The sequence below is a fragment of the Canis lupus genome, chromosome 7 (assembly GCF_048164855.1).
Source record: "Canis lupus baileyi chromosome 7, mCanLup2.hap1, whole genome shotgun sequence".
NCBI classification, from domain to species: domain Eukaryota; kingdom Metazoa; phylum Chordata; class Mammalia; order Carnivora; family Canidae; genus Canis; species Canis lupus.
Window position 1 is genome coordinate 31,550,529 of NC_132844.1, and position 25,586 is coordinate 31,576,114.

The 25,586-nt window shown below is 41.5% G+C and overlaps 1 protein-coding gene across 5 annotated transcripts in view; it reads right to left on the bottom strand.

The window, feature by feature from the left end:
• The window catches only part of BCKDHB (branched chain keto acid dehydrogenase E1 subunit beta), a 214,994-nt gene that overhangs the window by 185,140 nt on the left and 4,268 nt on the right, over positions 1–25,586 (bottom strand). For all 5 annotated transcript variants that reach the window (XR_012033926.1, XR_012033925.1, XM_072832252.1 and 2 more), the window contains exons 2-3: positions 16,303–16,380; positions 14,847–14,915 (exon numbers count right to left, since the gene is read on the bottom strand). Coding sequence is in view for 3 of the 5 variants with exons in the window: in XM_072832252.1 (XP_072688353.1) it covers positions 14,847–14,915; positions 16,303–16,380 (147 nt within the window). In the remaining 2 variants the exon portion in view is untranslated. The remainder of the gene's footprint in view (positions 1–14,846; positions 14,916–16,302; positions 16,381–25,586) is intronic.

Below are 25,586 nucleotides of genomic sequence, written 5' to 3' on the forward strand. Positions count from 1 at the left end.
GGGAGAGAAACCCCAAGGTAAAGCCGACAGAACTTGACGACTCTAAAGTTTTAAGTCTGAGCTGTTCTGAGGATCCATAAGCAGGATGCAAGAGGCTGAAAGTTACCATACATAACAAAGTGCAAGGAAAATGGTTTCTACATTGATCTAAAACTAATACGCACATATGCAGAAGGGGAAGTTTTCACTGGAAATAAACTGGACACGTTTTAGTGTCAGATCTATTTTTATACAAAAGGTCAGGGGGAAAGCCAGAAAGTATCACGACGCATAATACGATGAAGCCTGTAGTTGGTCCAAACCAGATGGCCAGCTAAAATAAGCCGTGATGCAGAGTATAACCCAGTGTTTCAGAATTAATGGAATCTATATTCTATATGCTACAACAGGATAACCGTATCTCCTCGAAGCCTCGGTCATCTATTTCTGGCCCTACTTTGCCATGAAAATTGCTTTTCTTTAGGTCAAGTCACCCAACCAACTCTTTTCAAGCTGTCTTTCATTCAATGCTGAACCCTGGCCAACTGCCCTAGATCCTCTCTTCATTTGCCCCAACTTCCAAAGAATGGCAAGTCCTAGCAGTACCCCCTTATTGACTCTTCATTGCTCCCCTCCGGATTTCGCCTTCCCTCGCACTGACATATGCTAGATTCTCATTATCTCTCAGATAGATGCAATCGTTCTCAAATGGTCGTCCTCAGAAGAGCAGCAGTAGCAACATCTGGAAACCTATTAGAAGTAAAAATTCTTCGGCCCTAACTCAGACCTACTAAGCCAGAAACTCTGGGATAGGGCCCAGTAATCTCTACTTGGGCAAGCCTTCCAGGGGATTCTGATGCACATTCATGTTTACAGACCCCTGGACTCCGCAATCCTAACTCCCCACCTCCATGTCCCTGCCTCTAGCCTCACGAATAGTTCCTCGTGCTGTGGCCTGAGTTACCTTCTAAATTAGCAGTTGAATAATGTCATTCGCCACCTCTACAACAGTATTCAAGATATATAAACTATATTTTAAACAGAAAAAACCAATAGACCTCAAATGTTAAACGATTTGTATTTTAATGTTATTTGAATTTGTACACACATAATATAGTTTTAAACACCTAGCACGAATTCCTTCTATTTATCAAGCCTATGTCCATATACCCTTTTTTTTTTTTCCCCTGAAGAGAACACAAAACCAATACATCAAACAACATTAAATGGAAACCAGGTTTTTCTGAAGCTTAATCACAGTGTCAGGCTTAATCACAGAAAGATGAAGTGTTAGGCCTGGTTCTAGTTGTGAAATCTTGAGGACGTTATTTATTCTCTCCTGTGCCTCAGTTTCTACATCTACAAAATGTGATAAGACAATTTTATAGGGTTGTGAGGGATACATGATTTAATATATATAAAGTTCCCAGAACAGAGTTGGACATGTAGAAAGCACTCTAAGAGTTTCTGCTATCATCAACATCATCGTTATACTAATGTAGCAAATACCTGTCTAGGAAAGCACGGTACTGACTGCTGATTCTCCTCTGACATTCACTCTCCCTTTCTTCTACATAATAGCACCCCAGAGATTTAGCTGAGCACATATGCACGGAGAAGACAGACTCCATTTCCCAGCCTCCCTTAGCTCTAGGTAGGTTTACATCTACCTTCTCCTTGGAGAATTAACCTCCAGGATGTTCCTGGTGGTGGAGATCTCAGGGCTTCTTAAAAAGACTTTCAGGGGTGCCTGCAGGGGGGCGGGGGGTCTCAGTCAGTTAAACATCTGCCTTTGGCTTAGGTCATAATCCCAGGTGTCTGGGATGGAGCCCCACATCAGGCTTCCTGCTCAGGGGGGAGTCTGCTTCTCCCTCTCCCTCTCCCCCGCTCTCTCCTCATGCATGCTCCCTCACTCTCTCAAATAAATACATAATATCTTTAAAAAAAAAAAAAAAAAAAAAAAAAAGACTTTCAACCAATTCTCATGACTCTAGAGCACCATTCTCTTCATCCCTATTCCCAGAGGTACTTGGTGTTGCCAATTCCTAAATCCTTGGGTAATTGCGTGATGTAAACTAGGCTGGTTCTTGACCACCCTGCTGCTCATTCCAGATTCTGTTCTGGCAAGCCTAATCAAGCCCTTTACCTTCCAGCTTCCAGCATTATGTTCATGTGTCTCCAATCCCACTATCCCCATCCTTGTGGATTCAGGCCGCTACAAAAGATCCCTTGAGGTTTTACTGGGCTTTTGGGAGGGAACAAAAGTAGAGCTTATGCTCAATTTTCTTTTTTCCAGAAGTCTCCAGTGCTATTTTCTATAGAAACTCCCAGTGCACCACTTAGTTCATCCTCTGTCATTTAAATTCTGGCCTAAAGCAAAGAAACAAAGTCACTAGGCACCTTCTTACATAGTTTTATGTTGTTATTTCATTCGTACACTGTTATTTTACTTACCATGTAATTAGGCTGCGGCCCAGCAAGTGTACTGGGATTTCCTTAAAGGCAGAGACCACATCTTAAAAATTTTAGTACCTTCTAGAGTAGTAGTTCTCAAACTTGGCTGCACATTCGAATCAACTGGGGACCTTTTAAAACTCCAACACCCGGGCCACACCCCAGAGCAGTAACATGGAATCTCTGGAGGGAGACCTAATTATCAGTCCTGCGACACAGAGGCGAGGCCGAGAAGCACTGCCATGAAGTGAGGGATACTGTTGCCATCTGGAGACCTACTTCAAACACTTATCCCACACATGTACACACACAACTGAAAGGCATCTGCCTTGCTGGAATGGGATCTCCCACAAGCTCTTAAAAGATCTCGGAAATAACCCGAGTAACCCCAGGACATAGTAAGGAAGTGCCTGAGTCCAAGACAGAAGTTTGGGTACACATTAACCACTTACTTCCTGTGCTCTCTGGTCAATGTGGCAATGGTAAGGGTCAAGGCCAGCCTTTCTCTGCTGAATGCACTTCAGCCCATCACTGCCTTCATTATCCCTTTGTTACTTGTGAGCAGTTAGCCTGGCAAATCCCTATCACATGCTTGAATGGACCTAGAGCTATTTTGGGTGGCAACCTTCCAGTGCTGCAAAAACTATAAAACTGACCCAAACAAAGAAAACTGGTGGAGTTGCCAGGCAGCAGAGGCTCCAGAATACCCAGAATAGCAGAAGGTGAGGTGAAGCATTCTGGTTGGAGAATAGAGCCTGAGGGCTTGTCTTAGTCTTATATTTTTATAGCTGGCCCACTCTTTGTACTTAGATCTTACATATGCATGGGATGGTTTGGGGTAATTGTGAAGATTCAGGTCACCCCAAGACCCCCTGAAGCCACGAATTAGCAAAGGCAGAAGCCACAGATCCACAGGTCAACTGCACCAGCAACAGGGGCCTCTTCATTGCCTTTTTTTGGCTGTTCTCCAGAGACGTTGGGCCAATAGACATTGGGTCACTGGTGGCTGCACACACAGTGATGGCAAGAAGAGCGCAGGCAGGGTCAAACTGTGACAAACTGCTAAAACCTCCAAAAGGAGACCCAGACACCATGGGATCTAGAAGGGAGACAGTACATCAAATGCTAACAACTGGACCTAACTCTTTAGCTAAATGAGGGAGGAAAGGCTGTTGCTATTGAACAAAGGCTCTGCCAGAGACCACAAATAGACACCAATAATAGTAGAAGGGGACCTGAAAAAACTAACATGTCAGGAACTCCTGACATGTTCGGTCCATGACTTGCAGCGGGAAGAGTCTAACCTATAAATCTCAAAGAGAGAGCCATGCCTATTCTCAGATCCTGTAATTTCTTGGAACATGGTGAGGACTAGTAAACAAATGGGACATAGGATGAGAGTGACAGCAGTAGCACTCTATGGCTACAAGAATATTTAACAGTGAAACACCATGCAGTCACTTGGCTGTCGTTCCCTTGGGAAATGGACATGGAGAGCTAAGGATCACCTAGCCTAAAAAAATTGGGAGCAAATTTTACCTAAATTTTACTTTGCTGGAATCTTTAAGTGAAATGGGAGCTAAGGCTGAGTAGTAAGTGGCCTTCTGCCCCACACCTGAGGAAAGACTAACATGAACTAGATAGGCAGACAAATAATAACGGAGAAAGGAGAATGCTTAATTGAGACTCTGGCTCAAATTCTGCTTACAAGGATCTGAGAGAAATCAGGAGAGGCGGGCTAGGTTAGAGGGATAGGACAGACTCTGGTTCCCCTCCTGGTTCACTGTTAGCAGAGTGGGGGATGAATGAAGTCATTTGAGAACAACAGTACAATCATTATAGCCACAGTAGCTAATCTCTCTCTCTCCTTCCCTCCCTCCCTCCTTTCTTTTTTAAATTTTTCTAGTAATCTCTATATCCAATGTGGGGCTTGAACCCACAACCTTGAGATCAAGAGTCACATGCTTCTCTGACTGAGCCAGCCAGGGACCTCTAACTTTTCTATGTGAAGAAGCAAACACTGTGAACCAAGTTGTAAACTTAATTATTAAAAGTAGAATAATTAAAATAATTTTTATATAATTAAAATATAGAATATTACACATAACATTAAATTATTACAGAACTAATATTACACATAACATTAAAATATTAATTACAGAATATTACACATAACAGAATTAAAAGCTAAATGCCTAACCAGTCCTTGGGCAGAAACTCTAGAATCTTTGACAAAAGAAAAAGGTACCTTCTTCAGACAAATGACTGAGCTGCCCTATTGGACTTAGGAAACTGTTGAGAATGCTATGGAACTCCTCTCTTTAATATCCTATCAGTATTCAATTTAGATTTGAATTGACATAAAAGGGTTTATGCCCAGGCACCTGGGTGGCTCGGTTGGTTGGTTAAGTGTCTGCCTTTGTTTGGCTCAGGTCATGATCCCAGGGTCCTGCCCAGCAGGGAACCAGCTTCTCCCTCCCTATTCCCCAGCTTGGGCTCTCTCTGTCAAATAAATAAATAAATATTTTTTAAAAAATAAAAGTTTGTGGCATTTAAATATTCCTTTCTTCCCTTTAAGCATTGACATGCTCCTGGGACACCTGGGTGGCTCAGCAGTTGAGCATCTGCCTTTGGCCCAGGGTCCCAGGATCGAGTCCCACATCGGGTTTCCTGCATGGAGCCTGCTTCTCCCTCTGCCTGTGTGTCTGCTTCTCTCCCTCTGTGTCTCTCATGAATAAATCAATCTTTTAAAATAAAAAAAAAAAAGCATTTTTTTACATGTTCCTAAAGTGATTTAAAAGTTTCCTTTTGGGGATCCCTGGGTGGCGCAGCGGTTTGGCGCCTGCCTTTGGCCCGGGGCGTGATCCTGGAGACCCGGGATCGAATCCCACATTGGGCTCCCGGTGCATGGAGCCTGCTTCTCCCTCTGCCTGTGTCTCTGCCTCTCTCTCTCTCTCTCTGTGACTATCATGAATAAATAAATAAAATCTTTAAAAAAAAAAAAAAGCTTCCTTTTGAATCCTAAGGAGACTCTACTTCTTCCAGAACAAAATACTCAAATTTAGCATCTACAGGATCTTGATTAATTAAGAATGTAATACTGTGTTTGTGTTTCTGGCTTAGAAACTAGGGTCTTTGTTTCTGCTGGACTCCCAGCTGGCAGAGACCAGAAGAGGAAAACACGAGGGTTAAATCAGCAGCCTGCCCAGAAATTGAGAGTGGGAGAAATCCCTTATTACCAAAGATGCTTAAGTGTCCAGGAGCCAGAACTACAGAAAAAGAATCTTTTGGCTAATTTAAGGTTGGCTTGATGCCACCATTTCTGGCTGGTGGCCAGAGGACCCGGGCGGGGGAGACGGATGGCAGAGTGCCACCAGAGAAGGTCAAGCACTTCATTGCTAGAGCTGCCTTTGGGTGTAGCTGCTCACTGGGAAACTGAAAACTTTTTGTCCAACAAGCTTCCCAAGTGATTCCTTAGCACATGACATTTGCCAGCCTTTACCTAACTGATCCACTCTGCCAATCAAAGCAACCACAAAATTTCATCTATACTAAACGGGAACAGAAAACAAAGCATTTGCTCCAATCCTCTCTGACTTTACATAGAAGTCTTCGTTCAACAAATACCTGTCGAATGACATTAATGCTATCTTCCATGCAGCACTGTTTGTACTGGCTACTCCCAATTTGACTGGAAAATCATTTTTCCTGGTGAATTTAATTGTCATGTGAATTTCTAACTGCCATGAAGTCACTTAACAGTGGAATTCCAAGTTCGAGTTGAAGTAAAGATTGTATAGTTATGTAAATATGTGTACTTAGATGTAAACCTCTTGAGCCAGGTAAATGACCTCAGGTAAGTGACAATAACAGCTCAGTACCTGAGAGCAACGTCAAAATGAAGCTGCTACATCACTGCCATGATCATTGAACATGCTACTCCTGGGGAAGGAAAAGCAGTCTCAGTTGTAATTTAATGGGCTTTGTGATCGGTTTTCTTAAGATGAACAAAATAGGATGGGAGGATCCAGGGAGTCCCAGATACGCAGCAATCTAAACTATATATGAAATTTATTATACTGCTGATCCCCTTTTATCCCTGATAATTTCTGAGAACTAAAAAGTGTTATAATCCAAAAATTATATTTAAATCAAATAAGCGATTCTGATTATAAGAAAAAAAATCATTGGCTTTGATATGTAAAAATTAGAAAATGAGCTGATCAAAGTAAAACAATTAAAAATATCTAATGCACCCAAATTCAAAAAATGCTAAATACTGAAGTGTGTTTTCTTCCCACTGTTAAAAGTACCACTTTTGGAAGAAGATATTCATAAAACTTGGCACCTGATTTAGCAAGCCAACTTAGCAACATCATCTGTAATATTAAGGATATAAAATATAGGTCTTACTGGCTAGTGCCAAGTATAAAATGAAAGAACTTTTACTCCCTCTAAAGTGTTCTCAATATAGTTTTATTTTTCTAATTCTTAATTGTGATGTTTTAAAAAATATAGGACTCATGTTCTGGCAAAAATGACCTATAACCCCACTTTTCCTGGTCTACTTTAGTCCAACCCTATCTGCTAAGCCCGGCTGATGCTCACACTTGATAATTTTAAAAGCCTGCCATTGTCAAATAAGGTTGAGAAAAACTGGCTTAAGGGCATTACACCCTGATGCTCAAAATGTCAAAGAGAACACCTGTTGGCAGCTCTAACATTTATTGTTTAATCAACTAAGGAAAAACAAACAGTCAAAGCAGCAGCTGCCACCCCAGAACAACTTAATACACTAATCAAAAACACATGTTCACAAAAGAATCAGAAGAAGAATTCTTAAGAACTTTTTAATAGGGGTTATTTATGACTACCAATGGCTTATTCCTACTCCATGAATAATCAAAGCCCTTAAGCTCTGTTCATTAAAATTCCTTATATATTCCTTATACTTTTCATGCTTTATATGAGTTGCTCACTTATAACTAAGAAGGTAAAACAACGTAGTGCAAAAAGCTCAGGACTGGTTTTTAGGAATGTTGAGCTCAGGATCTGGCTCACCTACTTACCACTGAACAGCTCAGTAACATCTAATGTCTCAGAACATCAGTTTCTATATTATGTGGATGACTAGATCAGGGATTCTCAACCTTGGCGCTACTGGCATTTTGGGCCAGAGAATTCACGGTTTGGTGGAAAAGGCCGGCTCTGCACACAGTGAGACGATTATCAGTATCCCTGACCTCTACCCATCACATGCCAGTGGCAAGCCCCAGCTGTGACAGTCAAAAATGTCCCTAAACTCCTGGGCCCAGGAGTGAAAAAAAATCACCCCCAATTGAGGATCTATCTAGCCCAGATAGATCCTCAATTTCTCTCTCTCATATCCCACAAAAGACATTATATCTCATTTTCTTAAATGTTATTGAGACACTGATCAACATGCCAACTGTAAGGATACACACTTTGATTTTAGAGAAATTAAAATACAGTGACATCTATACCAATTCTAATTTTAGTAGATTCCAAAATCTTTTAAGAACAAAAATTTGCAAAAGAACATCAAAGCATTATACAGGGGAAATGAATGTAAATGAAGTATATATCAATAATATTTTCATCCCATTTTCGAGGAACTTCACCAAGGTAAAAGAGATAACAAGAAGGGTACATTAAATATGTTCTTCATCTAGTTCTATCACATGTGTACTCTTAGAAAACAAAGGGCCTTATAATACGAGGAGCAACTGAAAACACCTGACTTTTAGGAAGAAAGACAAAGCTACTAACAATCCTTTTAAAATATTTTTTAATAAACACATTAGGGAAAAAAAAAGTTTACATCATCTTAACACCTGTTTTTATTCCAAATTCACAGAAGAGTTAAACCCTTACAGCTTATATGTGGTATTCAATCTGCTGTGAAGTAATAAATGTATATACGTCATAAGGGAAAAAAAAATCATGCATTTCATTTCCCCCAAGAATTGCCATTATTTTACCAAGATTTTTCTTTTCACTGAAATGGATTCCAACTGCCTCGAAGCCAAGCCCCCTTTCACTGAATGACATTCCTGACAACACATCCAGGAGTACAATGATTACCCAACAAGCCCCTTCTCTGCAGCAGGTTTTTTTTTTTTTTTCTGTTGAAGAGGTTAATTTCATAATTCACATAAAAATGTAGCAGACTTGTCAAAAGATTTTGCCTTCATCCCCCAAATTTAAAATTTATACTGGAAAAGGGACTTCTTGAGAGAAAATTAAGGGTCTCAAGTGCCCACAATTCTGAAATGACAGAATTGTTATATTCATAAAACCTCTAAATATGAAGGAAATTGAAATGTAAAGCCAATGCACTCCTCTTTTTAAAAAGAGACAAGCAAAAAAAGAGACGCAAGCTGGGGCACCTGGGTGGCTCAGTGGTTGAGTGTCTGCCATTGGCTCAGGTTGTGATCTCGGGGTTCTGGGATCAAGGCCCACATCAGGCTCCCCACAGGAGCTTGCTTCTCCCTCTGCCTAGGTCTCTGCCTCTCTTTCTCTGTGCTTCTCATGAATAAGTAAAATCTTAAAAAAAAAAAAAAGACACAAACACAAAGAATACAGAAGGAAGTGTCTGTGAGGAACATCTAGTCCTTTCCTTGACTGATGGGGCCATGGAGGCTGAATGAAAATCAAGCTCCAAATATCTGCACATTACAGAGGAGAACGTGTCTTCTCCACACGCCCACCCTTATTTCCCTTCCTGAATCCCGGGTACTGAAGTGCCTGGTTATACAATTTCGATGATGTTTACATAAGAAAACAAACAGGCGGTTATATTCGTTTTCCCAAGCTGCTAAGACAGGCCACAGTTGTGGTGTACAGGAATGAATACAGTAATGGAAAAACATCAAATCCCATGAAAAGGCAGATGTTTGGGCCCGTAAACTAATTCAGCAAGTCCTCTGCTATTCATTTTCTCACCTAAGTTTCTTCAGATAAGTGGACCAAAATACAGCCTTATGAACCACAGCCCAGCAACATCCACATCAGTATAGAAGAGTGTAAAATAAAACATGTCACGGGCTGGAGCCCCTGGTCGGGCTACATGCTCAACAAGGAGTCTGCTGGGGTTTCTCTCTCCCTCTGCCCCTCCTCGCACTCTTTCTCTAATGAATGAATAAATCTTATAAACAAAAAAACAAAACATATACTAACCCTGACATATCGAAGCCTTATGTGACTAACACACAGACAATATAAAGAAGACAACAATGTCGACACGTTTTGTAGGACCTGTGGAATCCATCTCATTATATAAATGAAAAGTTGGGTGGTATTCAACATAAAATTACACGTCTCCTAAAATAATAAAAATAAAAATAAATAAAAATAAAAATAAAAATAATAAAAATAAAAATAAAAATAAAAATCAATTACCATTTGAACTGCCCTCTCCTACCCAGGGCTTCCCGAGGATATACCTAGTTTCAACTGTTGCTCCGGAGCAAGGAATCCCTTGCTTAAAAAGGCTAAAGCTGATATTTGGTGTGCAATGTGTCAATAAGGTTAGACTACTTTCAGTTTTCAAACCATCCTTATTATTTTGTTCCATCAAAGGACAAGGAAGGAGAACAGTGCTTTAGGGATGCTACACTCACTCATCTGGATTATCTGGAGTACAAAAGAGCTCATTCTCTTTTTTTTTTTTTTTTTTTTTTTTAACAGCACAGTCCCTAATTATACAGTTGCTTCTTTTTAATATTAAGTAGTACTCAGCATCACGATATTAGGTCAGTGACCAGCAATTCTTCAAATTCTCCCTTCTGGTGGGATTTAAAATGCTTCCCACAGTTGCGGAGTATTGGTACCAAGCCGGCGAAGATAGGACAGTCTCATTTCGAAGTGTAGGCTGCCACCTACTGACTGTGATCCGTTATCTCTCAACACTCCGCTCCTCCCCAGAAGGCTAATCCATTCCTTGCAAGATGCTCTTTACTAGGTCATTTAATGCCATGTATTCAATGATATCGATATTATCTTTTAAAATACAAGTGCTTTTAACTTCAAAAAAATACTAAGTGGGCATGTTTCTGTACAGCTAAACATCTCTGGCCTGCATTCAAAAAGGCAGAGAATTATTTTTAAAAGATACATGCTACGTTTTTAAATATGGAAAAAGTTTTAATATTTCTCTTCACCATTTCCTTTATTCTATGCTCTTGAAGACTGAACCTCACTCCTTCTCACTAGAGAAAGTTGATTTAATGTTCATACTGACCAATCTGGAATTATTCAAAACTTCAATCCATAGTCCTAAAGCACTTGTAAAAACAAAAATTCACAGCAGCTGACAATAAAACTAAAAACTAGTGGTTCATTAGCTCAGCCCCCTGTCTAGAGACCTAATCTGCAAGTGCCTCAATGAGTGGAGGACTTTTTCAAGCGAGAGTGTCTCCCTGTTTTAACCTTTAAGAAAAAAATCAGACCAACCAAACATCAATTAAAGGACAATACGGAAATCCCCTTTCTGACGCAGGAAGCCACTTTCTTGGTGAGAGGGTGAAGGGTAAGTTCACTCAACAACATCCACTTAGTAAGTACTGCCAGATACTGTATTAGGAGCTCGGGATGCACAGAGTACTTAAATATCTATTGCCTTGCAGAAGTTGTCTGGTACAGAGATCAGACAATCACAATGCAACCTGCCATATGTAAAAAACGTAAAATCTGAACAGTGAAAACTAGTGCCTGGGTCTGCTTGAAAGGTCAGGAAGAGCTTTACAGAGGAACCTTCTGAAGGTAAAGTGGAGCTTACCAAGGAATCAGATGAGAAAGATCCATATGGTGTGTGTAAAGGAAGGGGGGGAGAGGAAAAAGCAGAGGCTTAGGGAAAACATCTAGCAATTCAATATTAGTAAAGAATAAAGTGAATGAGGTCAGGTAGGTAGGCAGAGGGCAGATCTCAGAGTCCCTTGTGTATCCCATCAAGGGTGACTTTTAGAACGATCACACTGGCAGCCAGGTAGGCAGTGGAGGTAAGGTGATTACTAAGAACAGTGGTGAAACTGTCCAAGCAAAGGTGATTATGGATCTGAATGCACACCGGGGAAGTGGGAATGGAAAGGAGAGGCCATTTTAGAGACAAACTGTAAAAATGAACGTGCTGGGATGGTGCTGGTGAAGCATGAGAAAGGAGCCCTAGTTTCTGGCTCAGGTAACCAGATGGATAGTGGCCTATTCACGGAGATAGAAAATGCGGTGGGAGCTGTGGATGTGCTGGGTGGAGAGAATGCACTCAGCTGAGTTTGTAAATGCTGAGTGTGAAGTGACTGGAGCATGGAGATGAAGATGTGCTGTGATAGAAGCTCAAGTCAGAGGTCTAAACTGGATCTAGAAATTCAGAAGTCCCTCCAGTGCGAGCAGCAGAGGACAGGGATGGAATGTCCCCAACAGAATGGGCACAGGCTGAAGAGCCCACGGATGAGAACTCGGGCAGGCAGCCAACAGGAGACTCGCCAGCTTAAACAAGCAGTGGGCATGCTACCACCCTGGTACAGGCGAGACAGGAGAGCCAGGGCAGTGCGCTGCTCGGCAGCACGGCCACGCCACATGTGGATGAAGCTAAGTAACGTGAGCCCCACTTGACCTCTGGTTTCCAGTTCCACATGTGAGGAGCTGAAACCTCTGGTTTCCAGTTCCACGCTGTCCTAATAGCAAGTAAAAGCTGAACAGACTGAAAAATCAACAACTCTTCTTGGACCCATACGAGAGGAGAGGACACAGAGCAAACTGCTGTCCTTGAGACTGAAGAGACAGACAGGAATACAGGGAATCTTGACTTTATCAGAGCAGAGACTGGAGAGTAAAAAGCCATTGTCAGCGCCGGTACCAGGCTAGGAGAACTTGAACTGTGATTGAGAAATTGCTGGAGGCTCCATGTGGATAAGTCTGAGTTACAAACGCCAGGGAAATGAGTCATAAGAAGGCCTCCCCAGTTCTGTGAGGCTTACCTCCAGGTCGACCAGGTTCCTATGATAAACAAGGAAGAAAAATCTCCTCTTGCTTCCAGCTGGAGAAGCCGACAAGGAACCACTTTGAAATACGCCAGAGCATGCCCTTCTTTAAAAAGCCTAATGTCAGGTGAAACTAGTTAACCAGAGCCTCATCTGCTGGGTACTTATTGTCCAAGTGTAATTGGCCTGGGGGAAGGAGGATGCCCAACTCCAGGCAGCTCCAGCCATCCTGTCCCACTTGAGAGAGAAGTAAAAACACCTGGGTAGTTCACAGTCCAGAGGCATCGGCTCAATAAAGGACTGAGACCTAATCACAAGACTACAGAATGCTTCCCTTCCCCACACACTTCGCCAACACATTCCTAAAGGCCTATTCACAGCAGTTCCTTTTACCCAGTGTATCATGTCCAGCTAGCAAGAAAAAAATTACAAGGCATACCAAAAGGCAAAATCACAATTTGAAGAGACAGAACAATTAGAACCAGACAGGGCAGGGACTAGAATTATCCAGGCCAGGGATTTAAAACAACTCTGACAAATATATGCTAAGGGCTTCAAAGGATAGAGTAGACAATATGCAAGAACGGGTGGGCAAGGTGAGCAGAGCTGAAAATCCTAAGAAAAAAACAAAAGTATGATTCTGTGTTTAACATCAGTTACTATTGCAAATATACTCGAGATATTCAAATATGGCCTAGAAGTGTGTATACCAAGAGGGGTACCATGGTTTTCTCTAGATTATCTCTGGAAGTATGGACAATTTTATATTTCTCCTTTATGTTTTTCTATATTTTCTAAATTTTCTTCAATGCATATGCATTGCTTTTGAAATCAAATGCATAAAGACTTTGAAATTTCTTTTAAAGAGCTAAAGTTTGTAGGCATCTGAATTAGCTGGATTGGAACTAACTGAGCTAGTGTGAGCTAGTTGAGATTGCCCCAACTATCTCAAACTCTAAACAGCTGTTAGAAATCAACAGGAGAAAGCAGAGGGACAGGACTCGGAAAATGAACCTGCTATAGAGAGAAGAGAACTTCCTGGTAAGCGAGATGGAACATGCCAGGGGGTCTCGGATTCAAATATGAGATAATCTCAGAGAAGAGTGGGACAAGGAACAATTAGAAGAGAAAAAAAAAATCGGAAAGATCCCCCACTTGAGTGCACCCATGTGCTTTAGAGAGCAGTGGCAAAGGTAAACAGAAAGGCAGATGTCAGCTCCTCCCCTAAACTTAAGTGCTTTGCTGACTTACAGTTTAGTTAAGACTGAGAGATGAAACGAAAAGTCAATCATCTCAAAGTCACCCCTCACAGTAAGGAGTTGAAATATAGTTGAAGGAGGATGTCAGGATGGGCCAGCATGCACTCTGGAGTCTGAGTCACATGAAGTAAGAGCAACAGGCAAAAATCAATCACATGCCAAGCAGAAGACAGACATCAGAGGACGTAAAACATGTAAATAATGGGATGGTAATTTTTTCTTTTTTGGGGGGGGATGGTAGATTTTGTGTGTCCACTCGGCTAGGTGATAGCACCCAGTTGTTTGATCAAATACCAGTATAGATGTTGCTCTGAAAGTATTCTTTAGATGTGATTAACATTTAAGTCAGTAGACTTTCAGTAAAGCAGATGACCCTTCATAATATGGAGGGCCTTCACCCAATCATTTGAAGGCCTTAGGAAAAAAGACAGGTTCCCAAACAAGAAATTCAGCCTGAAGACTGCAACACAGAAATCCTGCCTGAGTTTCCAGCTTACTGGCTTGCCCTATGGATTTCAGACTTGTCAGCCCCCTCATTGTGTGAGCCAATGCCTTAAAAAATAAATCTTTCTTTCTCAATATAGATATAGGTATAGACACACACACATATATAGAGAAATACATATAACTACAAATAGATATAGATGCATATATAACACATATACATATGCACACACATACATAGATACAGGTATGTATTTCCTAACGCTTCTAATTCTCTGGAGAACCCCAACTAACCCAGGTAATAAAAGATGAAATCCCTTAACAGAAAGCAATAGGGTAGAATCTTGAACTAGAGGCACTGGAATCAAAATTGGCTAAGGTAGGCAGTACTAAGAGATCAAAGCTTCCTGGATTTGAATGACATGAAAAACCATACATTTGATGAAGATTATTTTGGCATCTAAAATATGTGTGATCTGAACCAGATCAGAGGGATGCTGCAAAAAGAATACATCTGGAGAAATGTAGGCCAAAGGATTCTGTGGATGGCTATGGATACGGAAAACAAAACCAAAATGAGAAACCAACAACTATCTATACAATAAGAAAATGGCAGATAACATAACAGGCATATTTTTATCTTCAGGACATTTAAAGAAAAATTATACAGAAATGCTCTTCATATAAAGTTAACATCTTTATGTTAACTTACCATATTTGTCTCGCAAGCCAACAGTACATCTAAAGACTCCGCCAAAGGCGACATCTTCACCAAATATTACTGAAAAACAATGTTTAAAGAACAGATTTTATTTAATAATCCCTAAGTGATACTGACAATGAAAATTAATTTCAATGTTTACATTTTAAATCAGAAAACAGAAATGGATCAAAGGTTAAACCAAGGTTTCTAAACTTCAACATTACTGACATTTTGGACTAGATAATTCTTTTGTAGTAGCAGCCTATTCTGTGCACTGTAGACATAGGGCAGCATCCCTGGTCTCCTCTCAGTGGCTGACAGTTGCCCCTCCCCAACACACACACAATTGTGACAGCCAAAAGTGTCTCCAGACATTGTTAAATGTAAGAGGAAGAAGGAGGATTAAAATCACCCCGATTGATGAAAAGCCACTAATCTAGAAGGTCCTCTTGTTTTACCCATGAAGAAAATGAGGCCAGAGAAGTAATAAAGTAACTTGACAAGTTAGAAAGTAAGAGGCAGAACTATGCCTCACACTCCAGGCTCAGGTCTTTTTTACATGGTATACACTGAAAGTCAACAATCTGAAAGGTTGAAGGAAAAGCATTCCAAGGTGAGAGAACAGTTAGAAGTAGGAAAAGGACTTAAATTCCGTGAAAGGAGGCAAGTATGGCAGGATATAGTGAAGCAAGGACAATAAAAATGGGTGTTCAGAGTTGAATTCTAGTCCTCTTAATGCACCTAACCAGATTTATGGACCTTAGAAAAACAATTCACCCTAAATTACTCGTCAACATCAATTATTCTCAGATGGCATTCAAACAAAGCAAGATCTCATCATCCACAAGTGTAGCTTTCAGTTCCTCCTCACAACCCATTCTTCACTTGATTTAAAACTAGGATTCTCAAGTGGAAGTCCCAGGTATACTAAATATATATATATATATATCAATACATATATATATATATGAAGTAAAACATACAGCAGAACAATTGTTTTTATACCAATAATAAATAACTTTATCTTACCAAGTTTGATCATTAAAGTTATTTCCCAAAAATCTTGTAGGTGGAATGACAATGTATCTCAAAGGAAAGCATGGAATCAAATCTTCATTTCATAAACAGATTTATAAATCTGAATGAAGCAGTACTTCCTACTTTTTTTCTATATGCTGAAGGAACAGAAGTCCTTAGTAGGCATTAATCCAAAAAGTATTAAGATAATACCAGGATCACACATACTATGGAAGAAAGCTGACTTGATGATGTGAGATATACATGAGAATTGATTCATAATGAATTGATTTTAGAAATGTGTTAATACCATATTTTTGTGATATCAGACCTTTTAAAAAATTTCAGATATATGTACTGTTAACCATTAAACTTCAGACTCAATATTTCCAGAAAATTGCAATTCTGAATTAACATGCTACCACAGTCAAGCACAAAGGAAGTTTACCTGCAGTAGGATCTTTAGCCAATGAGTTATCCAAGGCACTTGTTATCGCCTGGAAAAGATTCATTTTCTGAGTTTGCCCTGTGAAAATTAAAAAGAAAAAAAAAAAAAAAACTTTTTTAATTAACTTTTCCTATATTGTAAGATATATATAAAAAAAACAGTTTCTTAACAGTTGATTACAACATGATTAAAATCAAAGTAGAAAGGAAGATATAGAATATAGTGTGTGAATTTATTGGATGCTGGTTCTGGGGGAAATACAGAAGCCATACAGACTTTTGTACTTGATGATAAAGCAAAATTTACACATATTAGATTAAAAAACAAGTACACAAAAGGAAAAAGGAATAGAAGCAAGTCAATGTGCATAGAAAAAAGTGATGGGAAGTCAGGAAGGGGACCAGCAGAGTGGAAGTAGTCTGGAAAGACATTCTGGCCAGGGGCTAAGGATATATGCCATAACAAGTACACCTGGCCCGAGGCACATGTAATATGCCAGTAACAGCAAATGGTGGTGGGTCATAAAACAATGAGGGAGGAAGGCTAATGATAAACTTTAGCACTCAGAACTTGCTGGTGTTTGGAGAGTACTATAATCCCATGCCTTGACACATCAGACTTGGTCCTTCCTCATATCTTATTACTGCTCAAGTTAGATCTCGGCAAGCCAACCTCTGGCTCCCTAAGTAGGTCGATAGGAAGGCTAAATGGAACAATGCATGTAAAGTACTTAGAAAAGTACCTGACACAGTGAATGCTGAATAAATATAAGCTATTTATTATTAGAATCTGGACTTTGCCCATGTCCTTCATCTTGACCTTGGTATTAGGAATGGTAGAAATTTTTATTTAATAAAGTGCCAAATGTTAGAATTCAGAACATCATTACTCTGAGCTTTAAGTCTTGGTGCTGCCCAGAGCCCACAGATATCCCAGAACTGGAGGTCACATTCCAAACACACTCTTCGGGGCAGAGAAAGGGTTTTGCCTGAATCTTCTCTGATCCACATGCCTTCTTCACTTTATTGCCTGATCTGTGCACTAGGGTTCACTTTAACCCACAGCCATGCTGGTAGCAAATCCCTTGAACACCTGCTAATTATCCTGACTTCTGTCCCAGTTAACTTCTGTGGTCGGTCCTCAGTAGCCTGGGGTGTCCCAAAAAGCCAAGGTCTAACTCACAGTGTGATTCACAACAGTCATTGCTGCCATCGAACCTCTGGCTGTGACACCCACTGGTCACTCGCCCTTTTCCTGGAGACCTATCTTTGTCCCAAGCTCAGCCTGGATTCACGGTAGGCTCTGATTTATGACATCTCTCATCTTCCATTATCCACTGACACTCGACCTTCTGACTCCACCTGCTCTGACCCCTTCCACACTGCTGAATGTACGGGATTCGGGGCTTGGCAATATCCATTCAGATCTGCCCTGCTGCCCTTAACGCCAAAAATAAAGGCCTGAAAGGACGCCTGCATGGCTCAGCAGTTGAGCGTCTGCCTTTGGCTCAAGGCGTGAATCCAGGGTCCCAGGATTGAGTCCCACATCGGGCTCCCCACAGTAAGCCTGCTTCTCCCTCTGCCAATGTCTCTGCCTCTCTCTGTCTCTCATGAATAAATAAAATCTTAAAAAAAAAAAAAAATCATACCAAGTAAATCTGGAAAGTACTGCTTAATTTCCTACAAAGAATATACTCTCTTATATGAAAATAATTTATACGTAAGATTATATAAGGGTTTTATTTCCATGTAAGCACAAAAACTTCTACTTCTGAATACTCTTTTGCAAATAGATTGAAATTTTTAGGAGTTTGGATTAACTGTTATTCTACTAGATGCTTTTAAAAGATTCAAATAATTTTTTAACAGAGCAAGAGGAACATCTACTTTCAATTATTTTTAAAGTTGGAAGATAGTCTGTGAATGGGTTAGGAAGAAATCACAAATTATTCATAGGTAAGATCATTTTAAATATTTATTTCCTTTAGAATTACTTATCTCCTACAGGTTCTATTAAAGACCATTGATAAGATATGTCTATGTTCCTTCATGACAAAGTATGTACCTATAGCACATCTAACTATGAACACTAAAAAATTATTAAACATTGCTATCAGAGGTGCCTGGGCAGCTTGGTTGGTTAAGCGTCTACTTTCGGCTGAGATCCTGGGATTGAGCCCCCACATCAGGCTCCTTTTTCGGTGGGTAGCCTGCTTCTCCCCCTCTCTCTACCCCTGCTTGTGCTCTGTGTCAAATAAATAAATAAAATCTTTTAAAAAAAACAAACTGCCAAATCATTCAATCACCAGTATTAATAAACGGCTGCTAAATTTCAAAACCAAACAACTCTTCTTTCCAAGATAAAAAAGTTATAACAAACAAAAATGTACACAGCAGTGTAATTTCCCTTTCAGGGATACAAGCTAATGGGTACCTATTGGTAAAACATAGCTTTATGGATGGAGCGAGCTGCTCACTTGAACTTGTCCTAAGTAGAGCACTGTGAAAAACCAAGCTGTTATCATTGTTGCAAAGATAAACTGGCATATAATGGAGCGTCTGCAGAATATACGGAACACAATAGATCAGAAGCCCTGAGAGGGCTTTTGATCAGAAGTATATGCTTAGCGCTTATAACAATGTCTTCCATGTAGTAAGTGCTTGATAAATATTTGTTGAATGAATGACAGAACAAAGAAATATATTAGGTTGATTCAATAAAGATAAAATACACAAAGCACGGTGTTAACCAACCACTAAAGGAGAAAGAAATACAGTAGGAAAAAATATCTACCACTGTGACAACTCAGAGTCACTCTGCAGGGAAGGGGAATGAAGTAGAAGTGTTATTGAGTTACTCTGAGTAACTATTAGTGTGCAGAAGCATTGAAGGGAGACGCCTTGCACAACTAGAGTCTCGAGACTAAAGGGGCAAATGGGTGCCCCAGAAGCAGTTGTCTAGAAATAAATAAGGTCAGCAGCAGGACATGTTGACAGGGTGTTTGTAGTCAGACCATGAACAAATAAAAAAAAACCCAGCTATGATATGGAAAGTTAGGGTCTGCTTTCAGAAACCAAAGGTTCTACAAGCATAGCCAGCAGTGGCCCTCTTGAGCTTGGAATACACTCGTATAGTATAGCATTTTTGTGTCATATTCCTGAGGAAGTTCAGCATTTAGTGCCTAACAGAAACAGGACAATCAGTATATGCCTGTTGAAACATGATGAATGAAGGATTTTAGCGGCATAATCTGGCACTAACCACACTGTGAGATGGAAAGATGCCTAAGAAACTACCTATTTTCTCCCAACAAAACCTCTTCCACCCCTACAGATGTCCCATTCTCCAGGAATCCCTTTATATGTGCCAGATATGTACCTCTGTCCCATTTTAATCCCTACTCTGGGGTTTCCCAACCTCTACCCCATAAAGTTTCACAGAGATTTCAAATAGGAGGGACAGAACATTTTATATTAAAATTTATATAAACACAAATGCCTCTTCAGGGTGCCAGTAAAGGAGGGGGGTGGTTGGTGGGGGGTGTGGGGGGGGGGGGGTGTTGGCAAGGAGACTGTCACCTAAGGCCAAAATTGAGAGGACCTAAGAAAGCCTTAAAGCTCAATAGACTGTGGCTAGGAGCCCTGGGTCTCCCTAGGAGCACCTTGTGTCTTTTGTCATGGTATGACGAGCTACAGCTGTTTCCCTTCCTTTGGCTGGCTACTTCTCTACTCTGTCTCAAGTGCCTTTTAAATTCTTCCAAATGCTGGTGACTCCCAATCTCCAATCCAGACCTCTCCTCTCAGCTCCAGGCTTACACCCAACAGTCACCAGTTCCCTACTTGGGTCAGGCTTTTCTAACTCAGGAAGCACACAACTGAACTCTTGACATCTGCTCCCAAAACCAGTCTTTTCCATCAGCAAACAGCGCTATCCTCCACTCAAGTGTCCAAACCAGAAATCAAGGAAGCATCCTGGAGTATCTTCCTTTTGTTCATTTCTTCTATCCAATCCCACTTCCAAAATATAGCTTAAAATCTAGTACTACGATGTCCCAATTCCAGAACTCACCGTTTCTTTCCTGCTCCTGAAAACTACCTCCTAATGTCCTACCTTAGCTCTCGCTGCTATATACATCACACACTGAGTGGCTTAAACAACAGAAACATTTTTCACTCTTCTGGAGGTTAGGAAGTCCAAGACCAAGGTGAGTTCCTAATGAAGACTCTCTTCCTACTTTGCAGAAAGCCATCTTCTTGCTGTATCCTCACATGGTAGAGACTCTCTTATGTCTCTTAAAAGGGTTTTAATCCCATTCACGAGGCTCCACCCTCATGACCTAATTACCTCTCAGTGACCCCCATCTCTGAATACAACCATACTGGGAATTAGGGCTTCAACATATGAATTGGGGGGGGGGGGGGGCATGGGAGACACATACATCCAGTCCATAGTACCACCTCCTCTCTTCTACTCCTTCACTTCTCATTCATCAAAGCACTACTACAATAAGTCCTAAAGAGCAATGCATGTCATGGTACTCCTCTGCTCAAAATCCTTCTAAGTTCTCTGCACCCGCAATAAAGCCCCACTCCTCACCATGTCCACAAAGCCCTGCTTGATCTCATCCCTGCCCACATCTAAAGTCCTATTTTGTACCACTGCCCCCCAAGGCTCAGCACCTGAGACTTCTCTCAATTCCACCAAACCAAGATCCCTGCTATATCAGGACCTTCATGCATGCTGGATCCTCTGCCTGGCACCCCCTTCATACCTTCTTAGATGTCCCTTCCTGATCCTTAGAGCCTAGTTAAATGCTGCCTCTTAAGAGCCTTGCTAGGTCTCTATTCTCTTTCCCAGCACCTGAGCATGTCCTACAGGTCATTTATTGCCATTGGGGCTGATTTCAGTACACATTTGCTTGCTATTTTTTTAACTTTTTTTTTAAGATTTTATTTATTTATTCATGAGAGACAGAGAGAGAGAGAGGCAGAGACACAGGCAGAGGGAGAAGCAGGCTCCATGCAGGGAACCTGACGTGGGACTCGATCCCAGGTCTCCAGGATCACACCCCAGGCTGCAGGCAGCGCCAAACCGCTGCGCCAGCAGGGCTGCCCTTTTTTTAAGATTTATTTATTCATTCATGAGAGACACACAGAAAGAGAGAGAGAGAGAGAGAGAGAGAGAGAGAGGCAGAGAGAGAAGCACTCTTCATGCAGGGAGCCAGATCCTAGGACTCCAGTATCACACTCTGGGCATGAAGGCAGATGCTCAACTGCTGTGCCACCTAGGCATCCCCGCTAGCTATTTTCTGTCCCTCTTCCCAACTAGACTTCAAATTCCATGAAGACGGGTCCACATCCACATTTGTGTTTTGTGCTAAGCACCTAGCACAAAGTTTGGCATCCAGGAGAAAATTAAAATAGGATTAATAGGATTAATAGAATTAATAAAGAAACCCACACCTACACACAATGCTGAAAATCAGGGGCAGGGAGAGGCCCAGATGTGTTCTTGGGGAGCAATACAGGGCAGCGAAGGCGGCACACACACTGACATAATTATGCAAACCTGGCCTGGCATCCGGTGGGTCCTTTATTCCAGGTGTGACTTTGGGAAAGTTACTTCACCACTGACATTCCACTTCCTCTTCTATAAAACAGGGATAAGACCTAATGTATAAGGCCAGCATGAGGTTTCAGTGAGATAATTACCATCAAATATCCAATATGTACGAGCATCTACTCTGTGCTGGTCACCTATGGTTTCCCCTAATTAGGGACACCAATCTTAGTGCAACTGGTACGGGGCACCATAATTACATGGCTTATCTCACTAAGTTCCCCCAGCCACGGACACAAATAAGCCTGGCCAATCTCACAGTGCTAAGTGCAAAGGGGGCCTCAAATTCAAGCACTTCTGCCTCAAGAACCACATCTCTCAGCTTCTTTGTCACATGGTTTCTGCAATGTTGTCATCTCCCATAATGATGGTGAAAATGGGATGAGATGAAAAATACAGCAGAGCGAATGAATATGGGCAATCATTGTCATAACCTTGTATGATGACAGAACGTGAGCCTACTTATCTGGGTGAAGACTGAGTAGTATACAGAATTACTGAATCAATATATTATACACTGGAAGGCAAAACAAGGGGAGGGGATGAGATGAGAAAACCAGGAATCAAATTCCTGGGCAATAAGTAAATAAACTTGAAGGTGGGTAAATTATAACAAAAAAGGAGGCTAGGAGTCTGCTCAGATGAGATGCAAAAGATGCAGCAAATTTGGGCAGCCCGGGTGGCTCAGCGGTTTAGCACCTCCTTTAGCTCAGAGCCTGATCCTGGAGACCCGGGACCAAGTCCCATGTCGGGCTCCCCACATGGAGCCTGCTTCTCCCTCTGCCTGTGTTTCTGCCTCTCTCTCTCTCTCTCTCTCTCTCTGTCTTTCATGAATAAATAAATAAAATCTTTAAAAAAAAAAAAAAAGCAGCAAATTTGGGGAAAGCCGGGTTTGAGGTGGAGTTAAGAGGGGGCAAAATGTTGTGTGAATAAACTGAAGCATGTATGAATAATGCAAAACAGTGTGTGGTGGTGTGCACAGGGGCCCAGCCTCTGCTCTCGGAGCAGACCAAGTCAGACTACCTAAAAATGAAGCCTGGCTTCACCTCATACAGATAGGGTGACTTGGGGAAATTTAAATGACAAAAAGTACAGGGGCTCCTAGGTTAAGACAGTTAAGCAAGAACTCTTGATTTTGGCTCAGGGTCCTGAGATAGAGCCCCACATGTGTGATCAGCATGCAGTCGGCTTGTCCATTTTCCTCTGCTCCTCACTCCTCGCCTCCCCACCCCCATCGTTCACTCTCTGTCTCTCAAATGAATAAAAAAAAATTTAAGATTCTATTTATTTATTCATGAGAGACAGAGAGAGAGAGAGAGAGAGAGAGGCACAGACACAGGCAGAGGGAGAAGCAGTCTCCATGGAGGGAGCCCAACGTGGGGCTCGATTCCAGGTCTCCAGGATCAGGCCATGGGCTGAAGGTGGCGCTAAACCACTGAGCCACCCAGGCTGCCCGACTAAATAAAATCTTAAAAAAATAAAATAAAAAAATTGAAATTTAACCTCTTTGCAGCTAAGTTTCTTTACCATAAAATGTGGATGATAATAGGATCCCTATCATTGCACTGTTATATGAGGATTAAAAATTGCTACATGTAAGGCACTCAGAACAGTGTTTGGTACCTGGTAAGCTCTGATAAAAGTGTCTGCGGTCATCACGATTATCTTTCTGTGGGGTACCAAGGAAAGGTCTGGACAAGCAATGATAAAGTAAGAACAAGGAAACACAGAGTAGGAAGAGAAAACAGGAAGGCCACGAACTGGAGCAATTCTGCATAAGACAGGGAAAAGAGACATGGAGAGAATTATCTAGTCTCAAAGGTTCCCAACTTTTGACATGGTTGTGTTGGTGTCAGACTAGCACTCAGACTAGCCTACCTCATAATGCTATGTTCTGCCAACACTTCCAATACTATAGAATAAATGTGTGTCCCCCAAAATTCATATGTTGAAACCTCATCCCCAATATGATGGTACTTGGAGGTGGGGCTTTCGAACATGAATAGGTCATAAAAGTGGAGCCCTCCTGAATGGGATTCATGCCCTCACAGAAAGAGACCCCACAGGACACCCTCACTTCCTCCACTAAGTGTGGTCACAGGGAGAACACAGCTGGCTAAGAACCAGGAAGCAGGGCCTCACCAGACACCGAATCTGTCAATTCCTTGACCTTGGACTTCCCAGCCTCTAGAACTGTGAGAAATAAATTACTGTTGTTTATAAGCCACGAGTCTGTGGTATTTTTCTTACAGCAGCCCAAAAGTACTAAGACATCCAATCAATGCATCCAAACCTAAGTCGTCCTCTCCCCAAAAATGTGTTTCTCTCTTCCAGCATCCCTCATTTGTATCAGTGATACCACCACTCTACCCTTTCTGCCTCCTAGGCTAAATGTCAAGTCATCTCTGCCCCTCCCCTTTTAGCCCCCACAGGCAAAATAACACCAAATCTAGTCAATTTCTTCAAAACACACAATCATTCACACTGACACTCCCCAAGCTTTAAAGAGTTATACCTGGGCAGCCCCGGTGGCGCAGTGGTTTAGCGCCGCCTACAGCCCAGGGCCTGATCCTGGAGACCCGGAATGGAGTCCCACGTTGGGCTCCCTGCATGGAGCCCGCTTCTCCCTCTGCCTGTGTCTCTGCCTCTCTCTCTCTCTCTCTCTCTGAATGAATAAATAAATCTTTAAAAAATAATAAATAAATAAAGAGTTATACCTTCTTGCCTGGGCAGTACAATACCCTACTGACCTCTCTGCCTCCTTACCTTGCCATATCAATTCTATAACTCTCCTAATAACATTGCCCAAGCACATCTCAAGTCACTCTCTTACCTATAAACCATCGATGGCCCTCCACAGCCCACAGAATAAAACCTGAACCTGAATGTAAGGCAGGCAGCACAGTGTAAGATACACTGGATATATTCAATCTTTTCTCCCCCACCCCCCCAACCTTTTTTCAGGCTTTCCAAACTTCGATTTTCTATCCTTCCTCTTTTTCCTCCAAACCTACTTCTCATTCCTCATAAGAGCCTATGCTTTCTAGCATGTCTTTACTCATGCTGTTTCCTTCTCTACAAATTCTAATGCTGGAAGACCTTCATCCTCACAAAAAGAGGACTCTTCAGTCTACCCTTGGTTTCTGAGAGCTGCCTGCCTCCCTCTACGTAGGCAACTTCCATGGCTTTGCTTTCCCATGCACCACAGAACAGGCTTACCTCACCTCAGAGATCTCACCACTGCTTGCCCTTTTTCCTTCTAGGAGAACATTATTTTGCCTTGGAGATAATTCCTTTGTCATTCTTCATAGTGAAGCTTAAATATTACCTCCTCAAAGTCGACCTTGAACCACCCCTCTATTTAAGCAGTCTCTTTCATGGGTCAAAATAACCAAAATGTCAGGACACGTGGATGGCTCAGTGGTTGAGTGTCTGCCTTCAGCTCAGGGTGTGATCCTGGGGTCCTACGATGGAGTCCCACATTGGGCTCCCTGCATGGAGCCTGCTTCTCTCTCTGCCTATGTCTCTGTCTCTCTGTGTCTCCCATGAATAAATAAATAAAATTTTTAAAAAATAATACTAATAATAACCAAAATGTTAAAAATAAAACTATTTGTAGCATACATGAAAGACAAAGAGCTGCCATCTTCATTAATATTTTTAAT